The sequence below is a fragment of the Cyprinus carpio genome, chromosome B2 (assembly GCF_018340385.1).
Source record: "Cyprinus carpio isolate SPL01 chromosome B2, ASM1834038v1, whole genome shotgun sequence".
Taxonomy (NCBI): domain Eukaryota; kingdom Metazoa; phylum Chordata; class Actinopteri; order Cypriniformes; family Cyprinidae; genus Cyprinus; species Cyprinus carpio.
Window position 1 is genome coordinate 9688954 of NC_056598.1, and position 21873 is coordinate 9710826.

Sequence of the window (21873 nt, forward strand, 5' to 3'; positions counted from 1 at the left end):
TGCTGTGTGCTCGGGGGGGGAGACAACTTCAACTTTCAACTTTATTTATTTGTATAGCACATTTTAATGCAATTTTGTTGCCCAAAGTGCTTCACCATATAATAGAAAGCATATACAAAAGATTAAAAACAATAAAATCTAACATAATTAATAAGAATAAACCACTTTATGAACCAACAAACAGATGACAACTACGCTTTATCAGATTATTACACATTAGGGTTGTTCCTCTGTGAAAGGTCTCTAGAAGGTCTTTCCTCTGCGAAAGCTAATGCAAAAAGATGAGTTTTCAACTGAGACTTAAAAACTTCTAAGGATGGAGCCTGCCGAATATGAAGTGGAAGACTATTCCACAATTTGGGAGCCACAACCATAAATGCTCTATCACATTTAGACTTTCTTTTGGAGCCAGGAACTGCCAGTAACAGTTTATCTGCTGATCTCAGTGTCCTAGCCGATGTATGGTACTTTAAAAGATTGGTGATATAACTTGGGGACATGTTATGAAGTGCTTTAAAAACCATCAATAAAATCTTAAAATCGATCCTGTACTGAACTGGTAGCCAATGGAGAAGATAATACTGGAGTAATATGATCCCTTTTTTTGTGCCTGTCAAAAGCCTGGCTGCAGCATTCTGTATCATTTGCAGACGAGATAGTTGTCGCTGACAGATCCCAACATAAAGAGAATTGCAATAATCCAATCTTGATGTAATAAATGCATGGACAATGGTCTCTTAATCTTTAAAACTAAGAATGGGGTTTAACCTGGAGATCATTCTAAGTTGGTAAAAACTACTTTTTACTACAGACTTTATCTGATTGTCAGAGCTAAGAGTGGAGTCAATTATGATACCCAGGTTTCTTACACAGTTTTTTTTATAGTTAATTCTAAAGTAGCAATAGTACTGGAAATCATCTCTTTAAATTTTGGTGGACCAAAAGTAATTAATTCAGATTTTTTTTTCATTTAGCTGAAGAAAAATTTTTGACAACCAAATTTTGACCTCTTCCAGACAGAGTAATAAGGTTTGTAGCGAGTGTTCGTTTCATCAGCATACATATGATAGGAAATGTCATAGCAACAACATATAGATCCAAGTGGGCACATGTACAATGAAAATAATGTATGGCCCAGAATAGAACCTTGAGGAAGACCATATTTTAAAGGAGCCACAGAAGATGAAGTATTTGCAAAATTAACAACAACAAAAAAAGTTCTATCATGCAGATGTGCGTGAAACCATTTTAAAGCTGTTCCTTTGATGCCTACATCACACTCCAAACGTTTTAAAAGTATTGAATGATCAACAGTGTTGAAGGCAGCAATGGGATCTAGCATAATTAAAACCCCAACCCAGAGTCAACTGCCATCAGTAAATCATTCACAACTTTTACCAAAGCAGTTTCCGTACTGTGACCAGCTCTAAATCCCAAACGGAATTTATCCAGGATATCATATGCAGTTAAAAAGGGGGTAATTTGAGAAAGAACAACCTTTTCTAAAACTTTAGATAAACATGGTAATTTAGAAATTGGGTGGAAATTATTCAGCTCTGTAGGGTCAAGGCCTGCTTTTTTTAAGTAAGGGAGAGACCACTGCTTGCTTAAGACAGCGTGGGACAACACCATTAATTAAAGAGCTATTCACAATAGATAATATATTTGGGCCCATAATTTCAAATTGATCCTTTAAAAAAGCGAGGAGGAATAGGATCTAAAGGAGTATGTGACAAGAAGAAGATCGGACCCCTGGGAGAGCATGAACCAGGGAGTAGTTCAATGGCACAGTCGTAGGGGCGGTGAGGTGGTAAGGAGTTGGCCCAGGGCTTGCTAAACAGTGCCTTGAACTGATGATTGACCTAGGAACTTGAGACAGGTAGAAAGACTCTTGAAACTCGGAACTAGCGGCTGAGAGACTCTGAAACAGGCAAGTGAGTTGGCAAGTGGAACCCCAGTTCAGAACAGTGCCAGCGGACCAGTCGATCCGGGGATTATGTCTGCGCAGCCAGGGTGACCCAGGATAACAGGAAACTTGGGAGAGTCAATCAGATAGAAGGGCTCCTCCTGCTGGTGTTGAAGGATGGTAAGTCACAGTGACTGAGTGGCCTCTGTTACTCTGTGCGCTTCCAGAGGTCTGCCGTCCAATGCTGTAACTGCCTGGGGGTGAGGAAGGAGTTGGGTAGAGATCTTATGTTCCTTATCCAAGGATAGATTCAGAAAGTCGCCTGCAGCACCGGAATCATTCATAGCTTGGACCGGATGCGGGTCCCCCTTCCAGGACAGAGTGGCTGGAACAGCTAGGACGGTGTTAGTTGGAGGAGCTCTAATTTTCCCCATCACAGCCTTCCTGTAGCTGAGCGGGGACCACCATTTCCCGAGAGCTCGAAACAAGTGGAGCAAAAGTGGCCGGAAGCCCTGCAGTAGAGGCAATGTCACTCCCTCATGCGACATTACCTCTCGTACTCTCGTAAGGAGAAAGCCTGGAAGGACCCAACTGCATGTCTTCCAGGGAATCATGAAGCTGTTCAGGGACCAGGGAAGCCCTGGATGAAGGAACACAAACTGGGGAACCAGACCTGTTCACAGGACTGAGACGCCTCTGCTCTCTCTGGCTATTGTACAGGCGGATGGCCATTGCAATGAGGGACTCGAGATCATTAGCTGATTCTTGGGTGGCTAACTCATCTTGAAGGGGCCCAGACAACTCTCCCTGAAAGCAGACCATCAGCACCCCATTGTTCCATCTGCTCCTTGCAAAACCTGCAAAAGCTGACCATATCCTTGAGAGACCATCGGCGTTTGCGTTGGCCATCCCCGCCCGGTGTTGTATGGTTAAGTGGAAGTCCTGGAGCGCGAGGAACCACCGACATTTGTGTCCTTTGTGTCCTTTGCTCGGGCCATCCACTGTAGAGGGGCATGGTCAGTGATCAGGGTGAATTGGTGGCCGAGGAGGTAATAGCAGAGCTCCAGGACTGCCCACTTGATGGCCAATGCCTCCTTCTCGACGGTCGCGTACCGTCGCTCCGCTGGGGTCAGCTTTCGGCTGATATAAATTACCGAGTGTTCCTCGCCGTCAAGGACCTGGGAGATGACGGCTCCCAACCCATGCATCCGTTTGCAACAGGAAGGGGCAGTTGAAGTCGGGGGCTCTGAGCACGGGCGCCGACATGAGGGCAGCTTTTACCCACTGGAATGCGTTCTCCGTCTCCGGGTTCCACGGGACCTTCTCCGGTTGCCCCTTCCTGGTCAGGTCTGTCAGGGGAGAGGCTAAGGAGGAGAAGTTAGGGATAAAACAGCGGTAATATCCCGCCAACCCCAAAAAGGCTCGTACCTGTGTCTTGGTGGCGGGCCGCGGCGCGGAGAGGATAGCTGCCACCTTCTTCTACGGGGGTCGGATGAGGCCGCGGCCCAGTTGATAGCCCAGGTACTTGGCTTCGGCGAGGGCCAGGTGACACTTACGGGGGTTGGCGGTCAGCCCAGCCCGGCGGAGTTACAACAGCACCTTCCGCAACCACTCCAGGTGGTCCTCCCAAGTCTCTGAGTGAATGACGATGTCGTCAAGGTAGGCGGCCGCATAGGTTTGGTGGGGCCGCAGAAGGATGTCCATTAGGCGTTGGAAGGTGGCGGGGGCCCCGTGCAGGCCGAAGGGAAGGACCCGGTACTGCCAGTGGCCACTAGGGGTCGAGAACGCCGTCTTCGGCTTGGCCTGCTCGGTTAAGGGGACCTGCCAGTAGCCCTTGGTGAGATTGAGGGTCGAGATGAACCGGGCCCTTCCCAGGCGATCCAACAGCTCGTCAACCCGCGGCATCGGGTAGCTGTCGAACTCAGAGACTTCGTTTAAGTGGCAGAAGTCATTGCAGAAGCGGAAGGTGCCGTCGGGCTTCGGAACCATGATGATGGGGCTGGACCATGGGCTGCGTGATGGCTCAATGGTCCCTAACCTCAGCATCTCCTGTACCTCTTCCTCGATGGCGTGTCGCCGAGCCTCCGGAACCCAATAGGGCCGCTGCCGGACGATCACTCCGGGTGCTGTGTGGATATCGTGCTTGAGTAAGTGGGTCCACCCAGGCTGGGGAGAGAACACATCGATGAACTGACTGACCAGGTGTTGCAGCTCTGACTTTTGGGCGGCCGAGAGGTGGGGGTCCATGTCGACAGCCAAGGGAGGTAGATGAGCGAGGGCAGAAAGCTGGGGCCCGGTCCCGACCCAGTGCTTCAGGAGATTCTCGTGGTAAATTTGATCTTCCCTCCGTCTTCCAGGCTGCCGGACTCGGTAGGTGACAGGGCCGATTCTTTTGGTGACAGTGTAGGGACCTTGCCAGCTGGCCAAGAATTTGCAGGCGGCTGTGGGGACTAGGACCATGACGTGATCTCCTGGCTGGAACTCCCGTGGCTGGGCCACCCTATTATAGTGCCGTTGTTGGGCTTGTTGGGCCTTGGCAAGGTGTTCCCGGACGATGGGCATGACCCTGTCGATCCGCTCCCGCATCTCCCGGACATGTTCCACCATGGGCCGGTGGACGGCTGGCTGTTGCTCCCAGGCTTCTCTGGCGACGTCAAGCAGGCCGCGGGGCTGTCGGCCGAAGAGGAGCTCGAACGGGGTAAAGCCGGTGGAAGCCTGGGGTACCTCTCGAATTCCGAACAGGACATAGGGCAGCATCTTATCCCAGTCCCACTTGTCCTCGGCAGCCACTCAACGCAGCATCTGCTTGAGCATTAGGTTGAATCGCTTGACCAGGCCATCCGTTTGCGGGTGATACACGGTGGTGCGGAGCTGTTTGATCTGGAGGATCTTACAGAGGTCAGCCATCACCCGGGACATAAAGGGGGTGCCTTGGTCAGTCAGTATCTGTGATGGTATGCCGACCCGACTACTCAACAGGAACAGCTCCTGGGTGATGGCTTTTGCGGTGGCCTTACGGAGGGGGATGGCCTCAGGGTAGCGGGTGGCGTAGTCCAGGATGACCAGGATGTGTTCGTGTCCCCAGGCGGACTTTGGCAGCGGCCACACTAGGTCCATCCCGATCCGCTCGAAGGGCACCTCGATGATGGGCAGCGGAATCAGCGGGCTGGGGGGAGGGGTGCGTGGAGACGTCCGCTGGCAGGTGGGACAGGCTTGACAGAAGCGTTTGACTTCGGCCTACAGGCCCGGCCAGTGGAAGCGGTCGCGTATGCATTGGATGGTGTTCTGTGCCCCCAGGTGGCCTGCCATGGGATGTGCATGGGCCAGCTCTATCACCGTTTCTGTCTTGGACCATGGGACTACCAGCAGGGTTTTTTCCTCCCCCCTTCGCTGCGTGACACAGTAAAGCAGGCCGTTTCTCACAACGAAGTGAGGTGTGGGATGAGGCGCCGGCTGGAGCTCCTTCCCATCAACAATCCTCACTTGGGCCCAGCACTGTTTCAGGCAGTCATCCTCGCGCTGCTCCTTTTCAAAGGCCCTAGCCCCAGTTACCTGCTGGAAGAGGTCAAAGTAGAGGTTAGGGTTATGATGGGATGACTCACCCTCTCTGGGGCTGTCCGAGGCCAGCAGCAAGGGGCGCCGTTGTGGCTTCTTCGCTGCCTGACGCTGTGGGCGGTTCCCGGGGGGGCTGGCAGGCTGGCTAGTGGAGGCAAGTAGGCGGTCAAATCCCGGCCAATCCCTCCCGAGGAGGACCGGAACTGGCAGATCCCTGACGATCCCAACTTCTAATGGCCAGGCGCCGGGTGGCGCTGTGATGGTGACGCGCTGCACCGGCACTTCCCTGGTATCGCCATAGACGCAAGTGATGAGCAGCCTGGCTTTGGGTTCGGGCCGTGGAGGAAGGACGGTTGGCCTGACGAGGGTGATCGCGCTGCCAGAGTCCAGGAGGGCGAGGAACGGTTGGCCGTTTATCTTCACTTCCGCCCGTGGGGCCTGTTTCGGGAGTTTCCATGTGTATGGCACAGCCTGCCAGCCAAGCCCATCCAGGGGAGTGGGGGGCTTCGGTGGGCATGTGCTCATCCTGGTCGCTGGGCGCCCTCCGGCGTGTGTCGCTCCTGGACCACCCTTCTGGGAAAGGGCGGCGCTCGCTCCCCAACCTCCCGGTGTTGGGTGGCCTCTGCCAGCTCAATGGCCTCCACCAGCTCGTCGACGTTGGTGGGGTTCCGCATGCCTGCTGCCTGACGGAGAGGGCGGGGAAGGGCCCGTAAAAGGCGGTCGACTACTACGCGCTCCGCTACCTGGTGTACGGTGGGACCCCCAGCCAGTAGCCAGTGTCGGGCGAGGCATGAGAGGTCGTGACTTGAGCACGGGCTGGCCGCCGTGGGTTGTAGGACCAGTCGTGGAAGAGTTGGTTAGCGCTAATGGCCGATAACCCCACCCGCCCTAAGATCTCCTTCTTCAGCTCTTCATATGAACCGCTCCGCTCGGGGGGTAAGCATAAAGTATGCACGTTGCACCTCTCCCGTCAACAATGGCAACACGATCCACGCCCACTCGTCCCTGGGCCAAGCCTCCCGGGCAGCGATCGTCTCGAACGTTTGGAGGAACGTCTCGACATCATCTTGCGGCTTCATCTTGGGGATGAGCTGTGCAGCCTGGGCACGGGGTCAGGTAGCGGAGTTCGTGGGGCAGCGGTCATGCGGAGTGCGGCGAGCTCGCTTTCCCTTTCCCCTTGTCGGGAGGCCATGTGCTCAGTGATCTGCTGCTGCCGGATGCTCACCTCGGTGAGGTGCTTTAGCAGGTCTTCCATCTTCTGGGGAGGAGCGCCACCTGGGGGAAAGAGGAAGGGGACGTGAGCCAAACAACCCGAAAAAAAACGTCCGTAGCAATCCAAGTGGGGTGATAAGGAATGTGGAGGGATCCTGGTCGGTAACTTCTTCACTGCTACAAACGAATTCTAGAGGGGTGTGACTGGGTGTGGAAGTACACGACACGAGAATGGAGGTAAGTTCCCCGAAGGGCGGATTTTATTAACCAGTATGTGGGGGAAATAGCCAACGTGAGGGGTTTTCCGGTGCTCGGCCTTCTCTCTCTATATATCTCTCTCTCTCCGTGCGCAGTGCTGTGTGGGTCCGTGAAGTCCATGCGTAGTGAGTCACACTCTGCTGTCTGGGGAAATAACAGAGATAGGTAAGGCAAGTTTTTGGAGACATCTCTCATCTCTGTGTTCGTCGGTGCGGCTTATAAAGCCAGAGCTTGATGGGGCGCAGGTGTGACCGCTCAGCCCGTAATGTTTCCAGGGCGATGCTGATGAGAGCTCGGGACACGTGTCATTATATATATATATATATATATATATATATATATATATATATATATATATATATATATATATATATAAATGCTAACAAAAAATATGTATCAACTTGGTTTAACCCTCAATCGTCAATTTGGGCAAAATAATTTTTTTTTTTTTTTTTTTTATAGTTTCCTAATTGGTTAGAAAAAAAATTAAACTTAATTTGTCATTCGTACCCAAAAATGAGCACCCACAGAAAATGAATGGGAAATACTAAAATTAAAAAAAATATTTGTATTTTTCCTATAGAAATCAATAAATCCAACACAATGCAGATCATTCATACACATAAATGAAGGAGTGAGCCTACAACATTCTCAACGTGGCAAACACTCACACACACACACACACACACACACACACACACACACACACACATAGAGAGAAAGAAACATACCCACAAACAACGCACTGAATGAGCCTATAACACAGTGAGTTTTTTTTTTTTTTTTTTTTTTTGTCGAATAACAGTCACTCACACATGCAAAACCAAAGAACTGAATGAGCCAATGACTGAGCTTTTTTTGTGCCACTCAGCAACTGTGCGCGCACGCACGCACACACACACACAAATAAACAAACATACACACACACATGTTTGTTTCTGTGAATTGTGGGGACTTTCCATAGACTTCTATTACTTTTATATTGACCAAACAATATTTTCTATCCCCTAACTCTAAATCTACCCTTACAGAAAACATTTTTGCACTGTTACACTTTCAGATAAACATCATTTGCTAATTTTTATATTTTTCCTCTTGTGTCCACAATGTCAAAAATGTCAGGTTTTACTATCCTTATGTTAATGTAGCATAAACAAGTACACACACACACACACACACACACACACACACACACACACACACACACACTTCAAAGTCTGATCATGTCAGCATCCTACCTCCTGTAGTTTGTCTCCATGCCTCTAAATCACTCTGGACCCCTCACATCCAGCACACTTACTCTTTGAACTGTTGCCATCTGGTCGACGCTACAGAGCACTGAGCACCAGAACGGCCAGACACAGGAACAGTTTCTTCCCTCAGGCAATCCATCTAATGAACACTTGATAATAACTGTGGAACACACTACACTATTTATATTTACATACTCATACACTTTTTTGCACATAATATACCAGTAAATACACAACTGCTCATTGTAATATACCTGCCATACAAATATCAATTTGTATATTGTCATTTCTTACCTACTTATTTGTATTTTTTGTATTTTTTATTCTTTATTATGTGTTTTTTGTTCTGTCGCTGTCATTCTGTTGCACTGCGGAGCTTCTGTCAGGAAAACAAATTCCTCGTATGTGTGAACATACCTGGCAATAAAGCTCATTCTGATTCTTGTTATTATTTTTCTGTTAGGAGATTCTGTGAAGTGTTGGTGTTCGTCGTATGTGAGGCAGTCTTTCTATTTGGTTTAACTTGACACAAACCGTACTTACCTCATGTTGTTCACACCCCTCAGCTTATCAAACAAAGATTTTCATATGTGTTTTGCACACTATCTTCTGCTGCTCCATGCACGCGTGGGTGTATTATGGCTTGAGTGTCTTTTGTGAACTGGGTAATGTTGATCTATGACAAATAACCAGCTAATATGTGTAATGTGTTCTGTGCTTCTCAAAATTAATACAAAAGAAGATGCTGTATTTGTTATTGGGTTGTTGTACTTTTGATATTTTCTTTTGCAGCCTTTTTGTGATGGCCTAGAAAAAAAAAAAAAAAAAAAAAAAAAAAATATATATATATATATATATAAACAGTCCTAAACAAGTATGTTGGTGGATTTTGATGTAAGAGGACAATGGGTGTGGACTTTGTCACTAGAGTTAGCATTATTATGGATTAAGGATGTTTAACTTTATATCGCCAGAAGCGGCGATATAAAGTTAAACATCTTAGTGATGGATCTGTATCTTACAAACATGCATTGCTAATCACTTAAAAAATATATTAATTGATGGACTGGAGTGGTGTGGATTACTTGTGAATTGTTATGATGTTTTCATCAGCTTGTTTGGACTCTCATTCTGACGGCACTCATTCACTGCAGTGAATCCATTGGTGATCAAGTGATGCAATGCTAAATTTCTCTGGGGTTTTTTTTTTTTTTTTTTTTTTGGTAGACATAAAGCAAACCCAAGAAAAGTATTCCATTGGGACTACTTTTAAAAAAATCATCATATAAGTGTATGATGAGGATCATGAGACAAGTAAAATCAGAACACAATATGTTTATTTAAGGAAGTATTGTATGTACATGCTATCACAAAGAAGCAGACAATATCTATTTACAGTAGAAATGTTCCCATTTGGATTGCTATTGAGCATAACAACTGCATAATACTGAAGTTGGGAATGTAACTATAGATATTCAATAGACACACAACACTCCTGCTGATTTGGAATTTCATGTGCAGTTAAAAGACAGACCTACTCACTGTCATGCAAGAGCCAATGTGAATTTGTATACATTGATGCAACAATCATCAATAGGGTGACATCACTGATTATGCTTTAAGCCAGTAGTTGATACTGATACAAATCACAACAGAACAGAAGGGGTTCTGTAAAACGAAAAAAATAAATAAAAATAATAATAAATAACAATACTGTACCAGCAACAATGCAACAGATAAGTGTGCACATGCAATGATCAAACAAATGCTTTGAACTTTAGTTCTTTGTCAATATTCAACATAGATTAAAAATGTATCTTGGTTTACTCGCATTCATGCAATTTACTGATACAAATGTTTTACACAGAATTATGAAACAACTGATTTACATTGCAACCTGCTGGTGTACAGTTTACCATTCGTTGGTTCTCTTTGATGAAATAAATTAATGTTGAAAACATTGTAGACCATGTCTAAAATAGTACCCATGAATATAAAAAAAATGTCCCTAAATATATTTGGTAAACTGAAGTTTTTTGAGAAATATATTTTTAAAAGACTGACCTTAATTATTCATCACTTGCATTTCAAGTGGTCATGAAGTGAATGTTGTTAATAAAAGTTTTAAAGAAATGTTTTTATATATTTTTTGCAGTTTACAATTAATTTAAAAATGTAGACAAGAATAGGGTATGATGAGCCTCCTATTAACTGCTATTATAAGAAACCATTTACAGCATAGCGCCAATGAAATAATGCCCTTAAGTAATTTTCCCCACCACCATTTTTTGAAAAAAAGAAAAAAAGAAGGGCTATATGCTATTTTTTAGTTGTATTATTTAGCCTAATCATAGATATACATTTACATCTATCAAGTCACCAACATGTATAAAATACAGCAGAGACTGGAGGTAGTTTTCACATAGAAATATTTTAACAGCTATATTTTAAATGTTACACAAATGATTGTTTTCTGTTAGTTTAAAAAAAAAAAATTAATACCTATAATTCAAATTGAATTACTGTTTTCCTGGGCAATAACAGTGGAAATCTTTCATTTTTAACTTTGTGCAGCCATAATATACAGATATATATACTGACCTTCAAAATTATTAATAATAAGCCTGCCCAGAGAATTACTTACTGGAGTTAGAGTTAGGATTGTGTGGTTTATTCCATCACAAATAGCCAAATATTACAGCTTAAAAATTAATTGTATAAAAACTGTGCAGTTTTCTAGATACAGGATGTCTCATCTTACCCCACCTTCTCTAACTGTGCCTTGTGAAAGTCTTCAAACACCCAAAACAAATTCTCTTATTTTCTGATTTGAAAAACAGCAGTATTCATTTTCATAAAGGGTTGTGAGAAAACAATAATAAACTAATTCTTCAAGGAGATTGATGGTATTATTCAGGGGTTGAACACTGCATTGTTTGAACACTTCCTGATAACTGAAACAGAAGTGCCACTGGGACATCCACTGTGTTATGTTTTTGCCCTTCAGATTTTTTTAAGGAAATATTAAAATGTGATGAAAGAAAAGTCACATAAAAATATTTAAATAAATACATAAAATATAAAGCTTGAAACTGAAAATGAGTGGGGTTTAAATACTTTTGCAAGGCACTATGTTTTTATTTTAGTTGGGAGCCATATCCATTTTATTTCAACTGGAAGGCAATTTTTGTGGATGAAACTTTTACATTTTACATTGACAAGAATTGAAAACTTCTGAAAAAGTGTTTTATTTTGTATATATGGAAACTTATTGAAACCTTAAAGCAAGTAAGTGTGAAAATAAGGCTAAAGGCCCATTCAAACCAAGGATGACAACTATAAATATAAAGTTTTTATTATCATTTTAAATATATGAAAATAGTATTTTAGAATTATATTTTATCAGCTGATGAATGAGAAAAAACATTGACCGCCAAAAAGAATCCACCCAACTTCAAGGAGCGTTTAAAGTGGCAGACGATATAACTGCAGCGCACATTATTGTTGGTGTGGAAGCCAGTTAACATTACAGTAAGCTTTCTTGGTGTGAATGGGCCTTAACTTTCATCTTATAAACCCTACTGGAGTGGTCTAATTTTGTGATTGCTGTGTCATGCACTTTTCCCTGACAGCTTCTCATCAAAGTCCCATGGACAAACGTCAGCCATGTTGAGGTAAGTGGAGGGTGTTGGAGTTGTGTGGTTCTCAGTCGTTGCAGGCTGTTTATCATTTGAGGTAACATTTGGCAATACCTCTGTCTCCCAGGGGCAAACGTCAGCACGCTTACTGATGGCAGAGTCTCTAGTAGAGCTCCTCCTCCTTCCAGATGCCATTGTGGGAACTTGGTCTCCCTCCGATGATTGACTTGTGCGACGCTTCTCAGAGGGTTTGCTTGAGGAGCTTCTCCGCTCCTTACTCTTGGAAATTCGTTTGTCATCTTCTTTATCCTTAGCTTTGTCTTTGGAAGAACAGGATCCTTTTCTTTTTGAGCAAGAATCTCTTCTCTTTGAATGATGTGTGGGGCTGCAAGTCTTGTCCTGGTTGGGGGAAAGAGGGGGATCGTAATCCCAAGGGCAGATATCCACCATGAGAGATGGAGGTTGCAAAAGGCTTCCTGTGGACTTGGAGATGTCTGAGAGGATGATCTTGGGCTTTCCATCTGTGGGAGTGACACTTTTCTTGTGGCTTGTTCTCTTGGGGGATAGTCCTACAGGCTCCATTTGTTGCACCGGTAGATCCTCGAAGTTCCATGGACTTGCGTCTTTGTGGGCATTGAGGTTGAGAGGTGATTTGGGTTTCCTCCCTTCATCCCTGTCCCCAGTCTTATCTCTGGAGCGGCGCCGGTTTGACGGCGATTGGCCCAATCCTTTTTGTTTGTGTTGAGACTTGTGTCCACTTTTTGCACTGCTCTCATGGATTGTATTGGTTTCGGTGGGTGCAATGGAAACATGCTTCTGGGACTTGCCCTCCGTTGGAGTGGGTAACTCCTCCATTTCCCAAGGGCACACCTCAGAGAGGTCGTACAGGTCCTTGCTCTTCCCTGGTTCTGAACAAATGGAGGGCTGACTGCCACTCACTTGCTGCTTCATGATGCCCATCTTACTAGGCGTTTTGGTGTACTCAACCGACTGGCTGATGATCATTTTTGGTAAACACTCAGGAGATTCGTTGACTTCCGAAAGCGCTGTGCTGTCCCTTACTTTGAGACCCTTTTTACTGGCATCTTCCACACTGTGGGTCTTCCCAGCAATGCCCAGTGTCCTTTCTCTGGCACTAGCAATGACAGACAGTGACTTCTGTAACATAGAGGTCCGAAGATGTACAGGCTTTTTTTCTGCTGCTAGGTTATGTGCACTGGCTGACTTGCACACTAAGGGCACTGACTCGGTAGATTCGGCTAACTCGACCTTTGGCACCTCAGGGTTCTTCTTGTTGGACCTCCGGCCCATCAAGGTGTCAAGCAGAGAAGTCTCAGTAGTAGAGTTCTCCATTTTATCTTCATGCACTCCATTGGTTTCCCCACCTTGATCATGCGTATGGTCATAGCTGTGAGATCTCTTCAATGAGAACATCTTGCTCTTTAACGATTCTTCCCTTGACTTCCCAGAGTGAGACGGGTCAAATGGGTTTCTCCTCAGAGTGCCTCTGTTACTCCCATGGTCACTTGCATCTCGATCTTCCCGGCTATATTGCCGAGTCACTGTCTCAGGTATTTCTGTGATGCGGCGCATTAGTGTCCGTCCAAGTCCTCTCTTGGAACTGCGTTTTTTCTGTAAATGAGGGTTATTGGCCAGCATCTTCTTTCTTTTATAGATCTCCAGTTGGGCGTAGAGTTTCTTGAGCTCCTCCTGATGAAGGCAAAGAACACATAAAACTGACACACAAAACATAGTTAAGGTTTTCACTCTTGTAGAAGAAACAAACTCAGACCCCTCTAGTCTAAACTGATCAAAATATGAATTAAGTGAAAAAGAACCCAATTTTCTTTGCATTTACATTTATGTTAAGCATTTTTGCAAGTAGATAGTGAAAGTGAAGAGTGTAGTGAACACAGAAAAGAAGAAAGACGGGTTTGCAAAGGACCAAAAACTGGGATTTGAACTCCAGTTGCCAGAAGCACAACCGCACTAAATGTCAGGGCACCAGATTTTTGACATTAAAGTGAACTCAGATCTTAAAGTGATCTGGTCTCCATCAATAATTTAGAAGTCTGCGAATCAACACACAATGGAAAGTTCTTGATTACTGGATACATACAGTATGAAAGAGAGATGGCACTCATAAAGAACAAGTATTTCAGAGAAAACAGTTCAATATTAATAATCCCATTACCATGGGAAGACTGAATAAAAATGAACGCTTCCTCTGCCATGCTCATCATCATTTTTTACAGGTAACATATGATGGCTAAAATTATTAGTAATATTCAGAGCTATGCTAAGAATTTTCTGCTAAGAAGTACAGTTTTCTCAAGTTCAAGGTCCTGTAAGTTGGGGCTATAAAAACTTGCATCTGCTATGAAATCCCTAAAATGCACCTAGTCTGAAACATGATAAGAGTATTTAAAACACAGAGATATCACTAACAAGACAGTTCACTGAAATTTAAACATAAATCTAATCAACACTAGAAAATTTTGAACAATGGGGTTCAAACATTGCAAATGTTTGTCAGATTTTTAGGATATTGTTTGTGTATCTAAAAGTTCAGAGAGCCAGTGAAAATGTCTTACCCTTATGTCCTCGGGATCCAGACTGTGTTCGCTCCAGGCAGATGTTATGCTGCTGTTCAGGCAGGAGCCTGAGTGACCCATATCCAACTCATCTTCATAAGCCTCTGTGGTTATATCTTCCCGTGTGTGAGTTCCAGTGAACAAGAACTGCAGTGAAGGACGAAACAATCTATGACCCTTTCTCAAAAACAACACTGTATTAATCTCCATAGGCTGTTTGCATGCATTCTATAGATTTAATGAGAAGGATAATAATCACCTTTGGAATGAGAAGCAATCCCAGAGTAACCGTCACTGTCAGGTGTGTGTGAACAAAAAATAACATTAGCATCCAATCTGGATGCAGCCCACTGCCGAGAGAGAACCTGTAGATCAGACCAAAGCTTGTTAAAGGTGCCAAAAGTGAAATTTAGCCATTTTGCTAACTTTCTTCACCACATGCAGGTTCCTTCTCTGACTTTTTTTTTTTTTTTGACAGAGAATCACAAATGGCAGATCAAAGCTAAATAAAAAGGGGAAACCTTTTAGCATCAGGAGCAAATTTCACAACAAGTGAGAGCTTCAAAATCAGGAAAACAGCTTCAAACAGCATAATGAGGGCAAATGTAATTTAAAGTGGTGTGGCATCTAAGGGCTTGCTCTGTTTATTTAAACAGTGTTTAGTCAACAGGGTTAGGTATCCTGATGGTTTTAGAAGCAACAGAGTTCACTGTTCTTTCGTTATGCAAAGAGTAATGATATTCTGGCTCATTAATCACACCACCTTTCAAGAGCTGCTTTGGCAAAGCATCAAAACAGGGCATCACCACTTTTCAGACAAACAGAGCTTATCTGCTAGAACCAGCAGGGGTTGCAGACATCGGCAAAGAAGCAGAGTGTGGAGAAACAGATTCTACTAAAACTGCTAGACATTGTGATACCTCCATCATAAATAACACCAGTGCATTTTTACTCCACAAGTATTTTCTAGGGCAGAGGTTCTGGAATATAACTGCATTAAGGAGCAGCCCAATGAACTACCAAAACTGTTTATCATTCAAAAATAATGCAGTTGTCTTAAAAAAATATCCTTAAATGTATTGACATTAATTGCATAGACCCAAAAATATGCAACATTTTTAACAGGCAGAGTACTGACATTTTTGTAAATGCATACACCTACAGACCAATACAGATGTTTTGTTCTACAGATTACTGCATAAAACAACAAACACTGAGCAAATAATTTTATTAGGCTTCTGAATATGAGAAATGCACAGTCAATAAGTGCCTTAACATATCAATGCAGTGTTTATCAATGGTTTAATGCAACAATATAATGAAAACTTTCAAGTAAAGCTTCAAGTAAAGCTGCAGAATATTAGAAATGCAGAATGCATACAGATTTTTGATCTTATTCATGTTTCTGTTCTATCTATACATGCATTGCTAGTTGTATTTACTGACTGTGAACAGATCTGTTCTCATGAGAAGTTCAGACTTACATAGAAAATTGCAATTACCACTGTTTTCAAATGACCCATCAATTTCCTTCTTTCCTTTTCACAAAACCAGAAAGGATTTTATCAGTAACCTAACAAAATGAAGAGCAAAGAATTCACATTAAGTGTATAATTAGTGTTTTATCTGTGTATTTTTTTCATTCTCATGTTGCCACAGAGAATGATGGGAAATTCTGTTGGTCATTCAAGTCTGTCTCCTCATAAATCAGTTAAATGAACAGAATCTTCAGCAACACACAGAAGGTCTACAAACTGAATAGTGGCATCAACATTCACAAGTACAATTTATCATGAATAATACCCATTTGATTCTGCCATAATTCTTTATTTCACAAAAAGTTTAGACTTATACTGCCTTCAAGTGCACCTCAGAGTACCTCAGAGCATTTGTTATTTCAACATGCCACATAACAGCTACATCGGAATTATGACAATTATTATTCTATCACTTATTTATGCATATCAAAACTAAACGTGTTACATAGAGCAAACCTCAAAAGTTGATTAACTCACAAAAATTATTATAATTCACTACAAATTGCTTTCTGCTCACTGATAGATAAGGAAAATACAAAATCACACTGGTAATAACAACTTTATGGTGTTGTCATACCCATACATACATTCATTCTGACAAGACATGACGCAGCATGTGACCTATTTTTGGGTCGTAACCTACTAGTTGAAAACCAAAGCTCAAGAGAGCTCATGGCTATTTGTAACAAATTCTGAAATACAGTATTTCAAAAACTTCCATTTGCTAGATCTACGTCTTATATTTATTATTTATAGGAGAAATAAATGAAAAGAATTCTGTGGTCAAAGAGAGTGAAATGAAGGAGCACCAGAGCAGTCTGAAAGATGGCAGACTGACGGTGAGACAGGAACAGGGTGAATGGGTTTATTTTAGGCTTTAGTAGTTTTATGCATGAGCTGTCTGCAGCAGGCATATTTCATGAACCTTCTCTCAAGTGGCTTATCAGTGCTGTCTTCATGATGCGTGTCATTTAGCTGAGGCCAGCTCTCTTCACCTTTTTTACAAGTCTAGTGCAAAGTTCTGCTGATGTGATCTGGTTTTTACTTTCTAATTGGGACCCAGACAACTTTCAGTCATTATAGGGGGCTTGGTTACACGATTCATGTTAAAAGGGTCATCGGATGCGACATGCACTTTTACAAGTTGTTACGCAGAATGAAAAGGAAGGGATTAAAGACTTTACAAGCAAGCTGCGGGAACAGCTGTGTAAGCTTTGCAGGGCTGAATACCTTAGACAGCAGAGGAGGATGAAAAAAAAGAGTCGAGAACAGTTCCTAAAAGACCCATATGGTTTCACAAGGACTCTTCTCGGCCAGCCCAAGTCTGTCATATTAACCAGCGTGAGCAAGGAAGTACAGGAGTTCCATAAAGAAGCTCATGAAGACCCCATCAGGGGCCAGGGTCTTGGAGCCAATCAGAATATTCATAGACCAGAAAAACCAGCAGTCATGCAGAACAAACAGGAGCCAACTATACTTTCTGAACAGGCAAAAAGCTCATTGAAGTTGTGCAACATCATTGGCAACACCTGCACACGATGTCAAGGCCTGGGGTCGACACATTTCCAACAGTTTGGGAATCCAAGTACTATGATCAGGCGAGGCATCATTCAGGCAGAAATCAGAGCTCAAGAGGAGCACAGGTGTATGTCCAGAGCAGTGGAACAAGCATCCCAGGAAGCATGGACAAAATAGGAAGTGCCCAAGCGTAAGATCACATGGGCAGAGTACAGGCAAGGAAATTATCACTTTGATCAAGGAGGGAGCCAGACCATTTGCAATTAGGGCATTAGCAAAATCAAACTTGCTGCAGTCGATATAGGAAGGAAGCTGCAGTTCCCGGAAGTGGTTCACACAGCATTTCGCCCAGACATTGTCTTGTGGTCAGCCAAAGACCATGAAATCATCTTAATTGAGCTGACTGTGGCATGGGAGGAGGGCTGTGAGGAGGCTCACAAGAGAAAGGCCCATGCGTGCAAAGGTTCTGATTCTGATCCTCTTGTTCAATATTCTTGGAGTCTGAATCTGGCTTAAACTGATATGGGAATATTGACGCCATCCTTAACTATACCAGAGCAGATGGAACTTGCTGCTTTGGTAAGGGGCATGGCAGTACTGAAACATTTCTAAGCTGTTTGCCAATCACAACGCACTAGGGCAGCTAACCATTCACAACACTTTTTGTTTTTTCGGAAGGCGGGCCTTCATCCAACCTGGAACTAATCGAGTCACTTGTGACAGGCTGGGGAGAGAGGTATTGTAATAATGTAAATTATGTGAAAAATAATGTGTTCTTCACACCACCGAGCATGAGAGCATGTTCTAGTACACCCCCAAAACAAAATCGAGACTTTGTAAAAGAGCATAGTAGGACCCCTTTAATCAATTACCGCTATAGTACGCTACACTCTAAAAACACTGGGATTGAGATGGGTGAGGAATTTGGTTTGATTTGACCCAGTTTGGAATGAAAATGATTTATAATCAGTAACCCAATGGTGCTGGGTTGGGAATGCAGACATGAAAGAGAGCAGTTTTGCGTGCCAATACTACTATGCTAATCTGTGTTTGCAGTGCTCATGATAGGAATATATGTGGAAAAAACAAGAAAGCTAACAGACAAAGAGAGGAGAGAGAAATTTGAAGCTGACTGCAGTAAGTAGTGTGTACACGACACCATTTTCAACTAAAAACAGAAGTCCTTAAAATAAAGTGTGTTCATTTTTACTTTTGTCAATATTTGTCTATTTCTGGTCATTCTAGCTTATCAGTAAATTTTCACCTTTTGATTATTACTGCTGCCTGTGTTGTTACTATAGTTATTCTGTGTGTGATTTAATTTTCCAACCTGTTTTGGGTGAGTTGCTAAAAGTCAGAGACAGTCTGTAGATTTTCAGATTTGCATGTATGATGGGTACATATTTTTATCTTCAGGCTATGATTTCATCCAGCCTGAGGATTTCAAACATGTTTTTGTATTTTTTGCATTTGTATTTTGAGCTGATTTTAGAATGCATGTTGTGCATGTACTCATTTGTCACGAGTCTCCTAGGAACAAGATGTGTTTCTGTGCAAGTTTATAGGCTTCATGGAGGAACAAACCAGAAAAAAGGTCTCATTGCATCTCAAAAAATTGCTAATTGCAGCATGAACTGATGGAAATATCTATGGACTATTAATCAGCTATTAATCAGCAAACCTGCCTAGTTCTATTTATTGTTGCCATTTTATTCGATTTTAATATCCAAATGTTAATGAGAAGAAAAAATATAGACTATGAGATATCCATCTACATATGTGATGTTTTGTTGCACATAACCCACATAACAAAAATATGGTAGAATGTGACCATTTTTTCAGTTTTGAATAAACATGGAAAGCATGACATCTTAATCATGCTTCTGCTGTTGCTACTCATAACTAATGCATATTGCTCACCTAATGATGTGAAATATTGCAGAGATGAGGAGTTCATTATAAATGGCGATGGCCAAGTAGCGAGGCTCGTGGAAAGCGGAGGGAACGGTCCTCACTGCATAGCACAAATAGACGCCCCACAGCAGGAACAGGAACTCCGCTGGAACAGGAACACAAGGAGACACAGCACAGTGCCGTCACTAATTATTTAGTGTGTCAAGTCTGGGAATACCGGCTGAGAAGATGTGATTTCACACGGCCTGAAAGGCTATTTCCCCTCCTTCTCTCCTTTGCCGCATCACTCAAAGTAACACCAAGTCGACAGTGCATGAACATCCTGAAGGCGACATTTGAAACAACATTAAATGGAATTTGCTTAATCTCTAAACTCCATAATCAGACCATACTTACTATTGATTAATTCTTACTATTAAGTGCATGAGAATATTCTAGATGCCTTAACCCATACCTAAATTTAACAACCTGGCTATTAAGTTGCAAATAAGGAGTTAATTGAGGGAAAAGTAAGAGTTAAATTGGTCACCAAATTAAAATGACCATATATTTTATAAAACTTAAAAAACTAAATATATTTTAGTATTTGAATGAAGTTAATATTAGTTTTTTTCCTACTTTAAGCATTCACATTAATTTGTAAACTGAGATTAGGAATTGAGAACTGTTTCTCATTCAGAATCAGTTTCTTTAAAAAAGAAAGAAAAATTTAATCAAATGATTTTTATGATGTTTCTGTATTCTTTTACCACATGGACTGAAGACCATAGAAAAATACTATGACATGTTTGCTGCATAGCTACTCAATGTACAGTTCCACAGCAAAATCATTTGTTTTAGCTGATTTGTGGAATTTGCAGTTTGATGTGAGTATAATGAGAGAGAATGACTATAAATAGACAACCCAACTCAATGGTTGCATGCCAACATAAAATGGTTCATTTTAATGAATCGGCCTAAAAGATTCAAAAAGAGGCTGCATCTGAATTATCATACTTCCCTATACTAAATAAAAAATAGTATGTGAAAGAGTAGTAAGTCCAGATTCACAGTATTAAGAGCAGGCGATAAGTTTCCAGATCACTGACTACTCCCAGGAAGTTTCTGAAGTGTGCATCTGATGGACACTTTACTATCCCATAAGGCCACGGGAGAAGATCTGTAAATGGCAGTGAAGAAAAGCAAATGACGCTGGTAGTTACTGGTACTAATTCAAAAAAGTGTCTACTCAGAGAGTATGTCTGCGTCTGAATCACATGTACCTTTTTGAATAAGTAATTACTTTGTGACCACAAACAGAGTATATATAGTATGAATGTGTGTAGAATGAATGTAATCTGGATGTGCTACATTCACCATGTTGTTATTGTCGTGTGACCTATAAGTGTCATCTGCGTCAAGTCACTGCCATTCATAAATCCTCTACTGTGGCCTCATGGGATAGTAATGTGTCCATCATATATACACATCAGGATCACGCCGGGAGTAGCAGGTCATCTGGGTACTTTTTGCCTACTCTTCTATGAGTACTATGACATTTTTTGTGACATACTGTGGTTTCGGATGATTTTAGGATGCAACCACTGGTCTCAAACTCAAGACATATGCTACAGGTTTGAATTAATCACTCAAGTCATCAAAGGTACTTTATTAATGGAATTGCTACAAGAACTAAAATCACTAAATGGAAACTACTCCGAATCGCTAAATTCCTTAATTTAGTTTCAACATGTTATTCTTATATCTCTGGAAGCAGTGGATCTTTGTAGATTTTGTTGTTGTTGTTTTGTCAGTCTCTACTTGTAAACTATAAAAGAAACTAGACTTTGCAACCAATCATTCATAAACATATCAATTTTCTGTTAATAATATTCAGTACAATTTCTACCTACTTTAATTAAAAAACTTAAGTTCAGTTGCTGTCTTAATTTTTTAAGTATAATCAACTTGGTTGTGCAAGTATCAACTTGAAGGGTTAGTTCACCCAAAATGAAAATTCTGTCATTAATTTCTCACCCTTATGTCGATCCAAACCTGTAAGATCTTCATTAATCTTCAGAACACAAATTAAGATATTTTTGATGAAATCCGAGAGCTTTCTGACCCTCCATAGACAGCAAGGGTCTTACCACGGTCAATGCAAAGAAACGCAGTATGGACATTGTTAAAATGGTCCATCTGACATCAGTGGTTTAACCATAATTTTACGAAGCTACGAGAATACTTTTTGTGTGCAAAGAAAACAAATTTAACTTTATTCAACAATTCCTTTTCTCCACCATTATCGAAAAATGCGCATTGCTTTCCTCTGCTTGTAAACAAGGTGAAGTGCATTCGTCTTTATATGTCATCTCTTGGATTTCATCATAAATATCTTAATTTGTATTCCGAAGATGGACGAAGGTTTCATAGGTTTCGAAAAACATGAGGATGAGTAATTAATGACAAAATTTTGGTGTAAACTAACCATTTAAATTACATTAAACC

The 21873-nt window shown here is 42.4% G+C and overlaps 1 protein-coding gene across 1 annotated transcript in view; it reads right to left on the minus strand.

Annotated features, from left to right (window-relative positions):
• Nucleotides 1–9506: 9506 nt before the first annotated feature.
• The window catches only part of LOC109058800 (probable G-protein coupled receptor 158), a 44190-nt gene continuing 31823 nt past the window's right edge, over nt 9507–21873 (minus strand). The window contains exons 8-11 of the mRNA XM_042717951.1: nt 19393–19531; nt 14676–14781; nt 14417–14563; nt 9507–13532 (exon numbers count right to left, since the gene is read on the minus strand). Coding sequence (XP_042573885.1) covers nt 11796–13532; nt 14417–14563; nt 14676–14781; nt 19393–19531 — 2129 coding nt within the window. The 3' untranslated portion in view covers nt 9507–11795. The remainder of the gene's footprint in view (nt 13533–14416; nt 14564–14675; nt 14782–19392; nt 19532–21873) is intronic.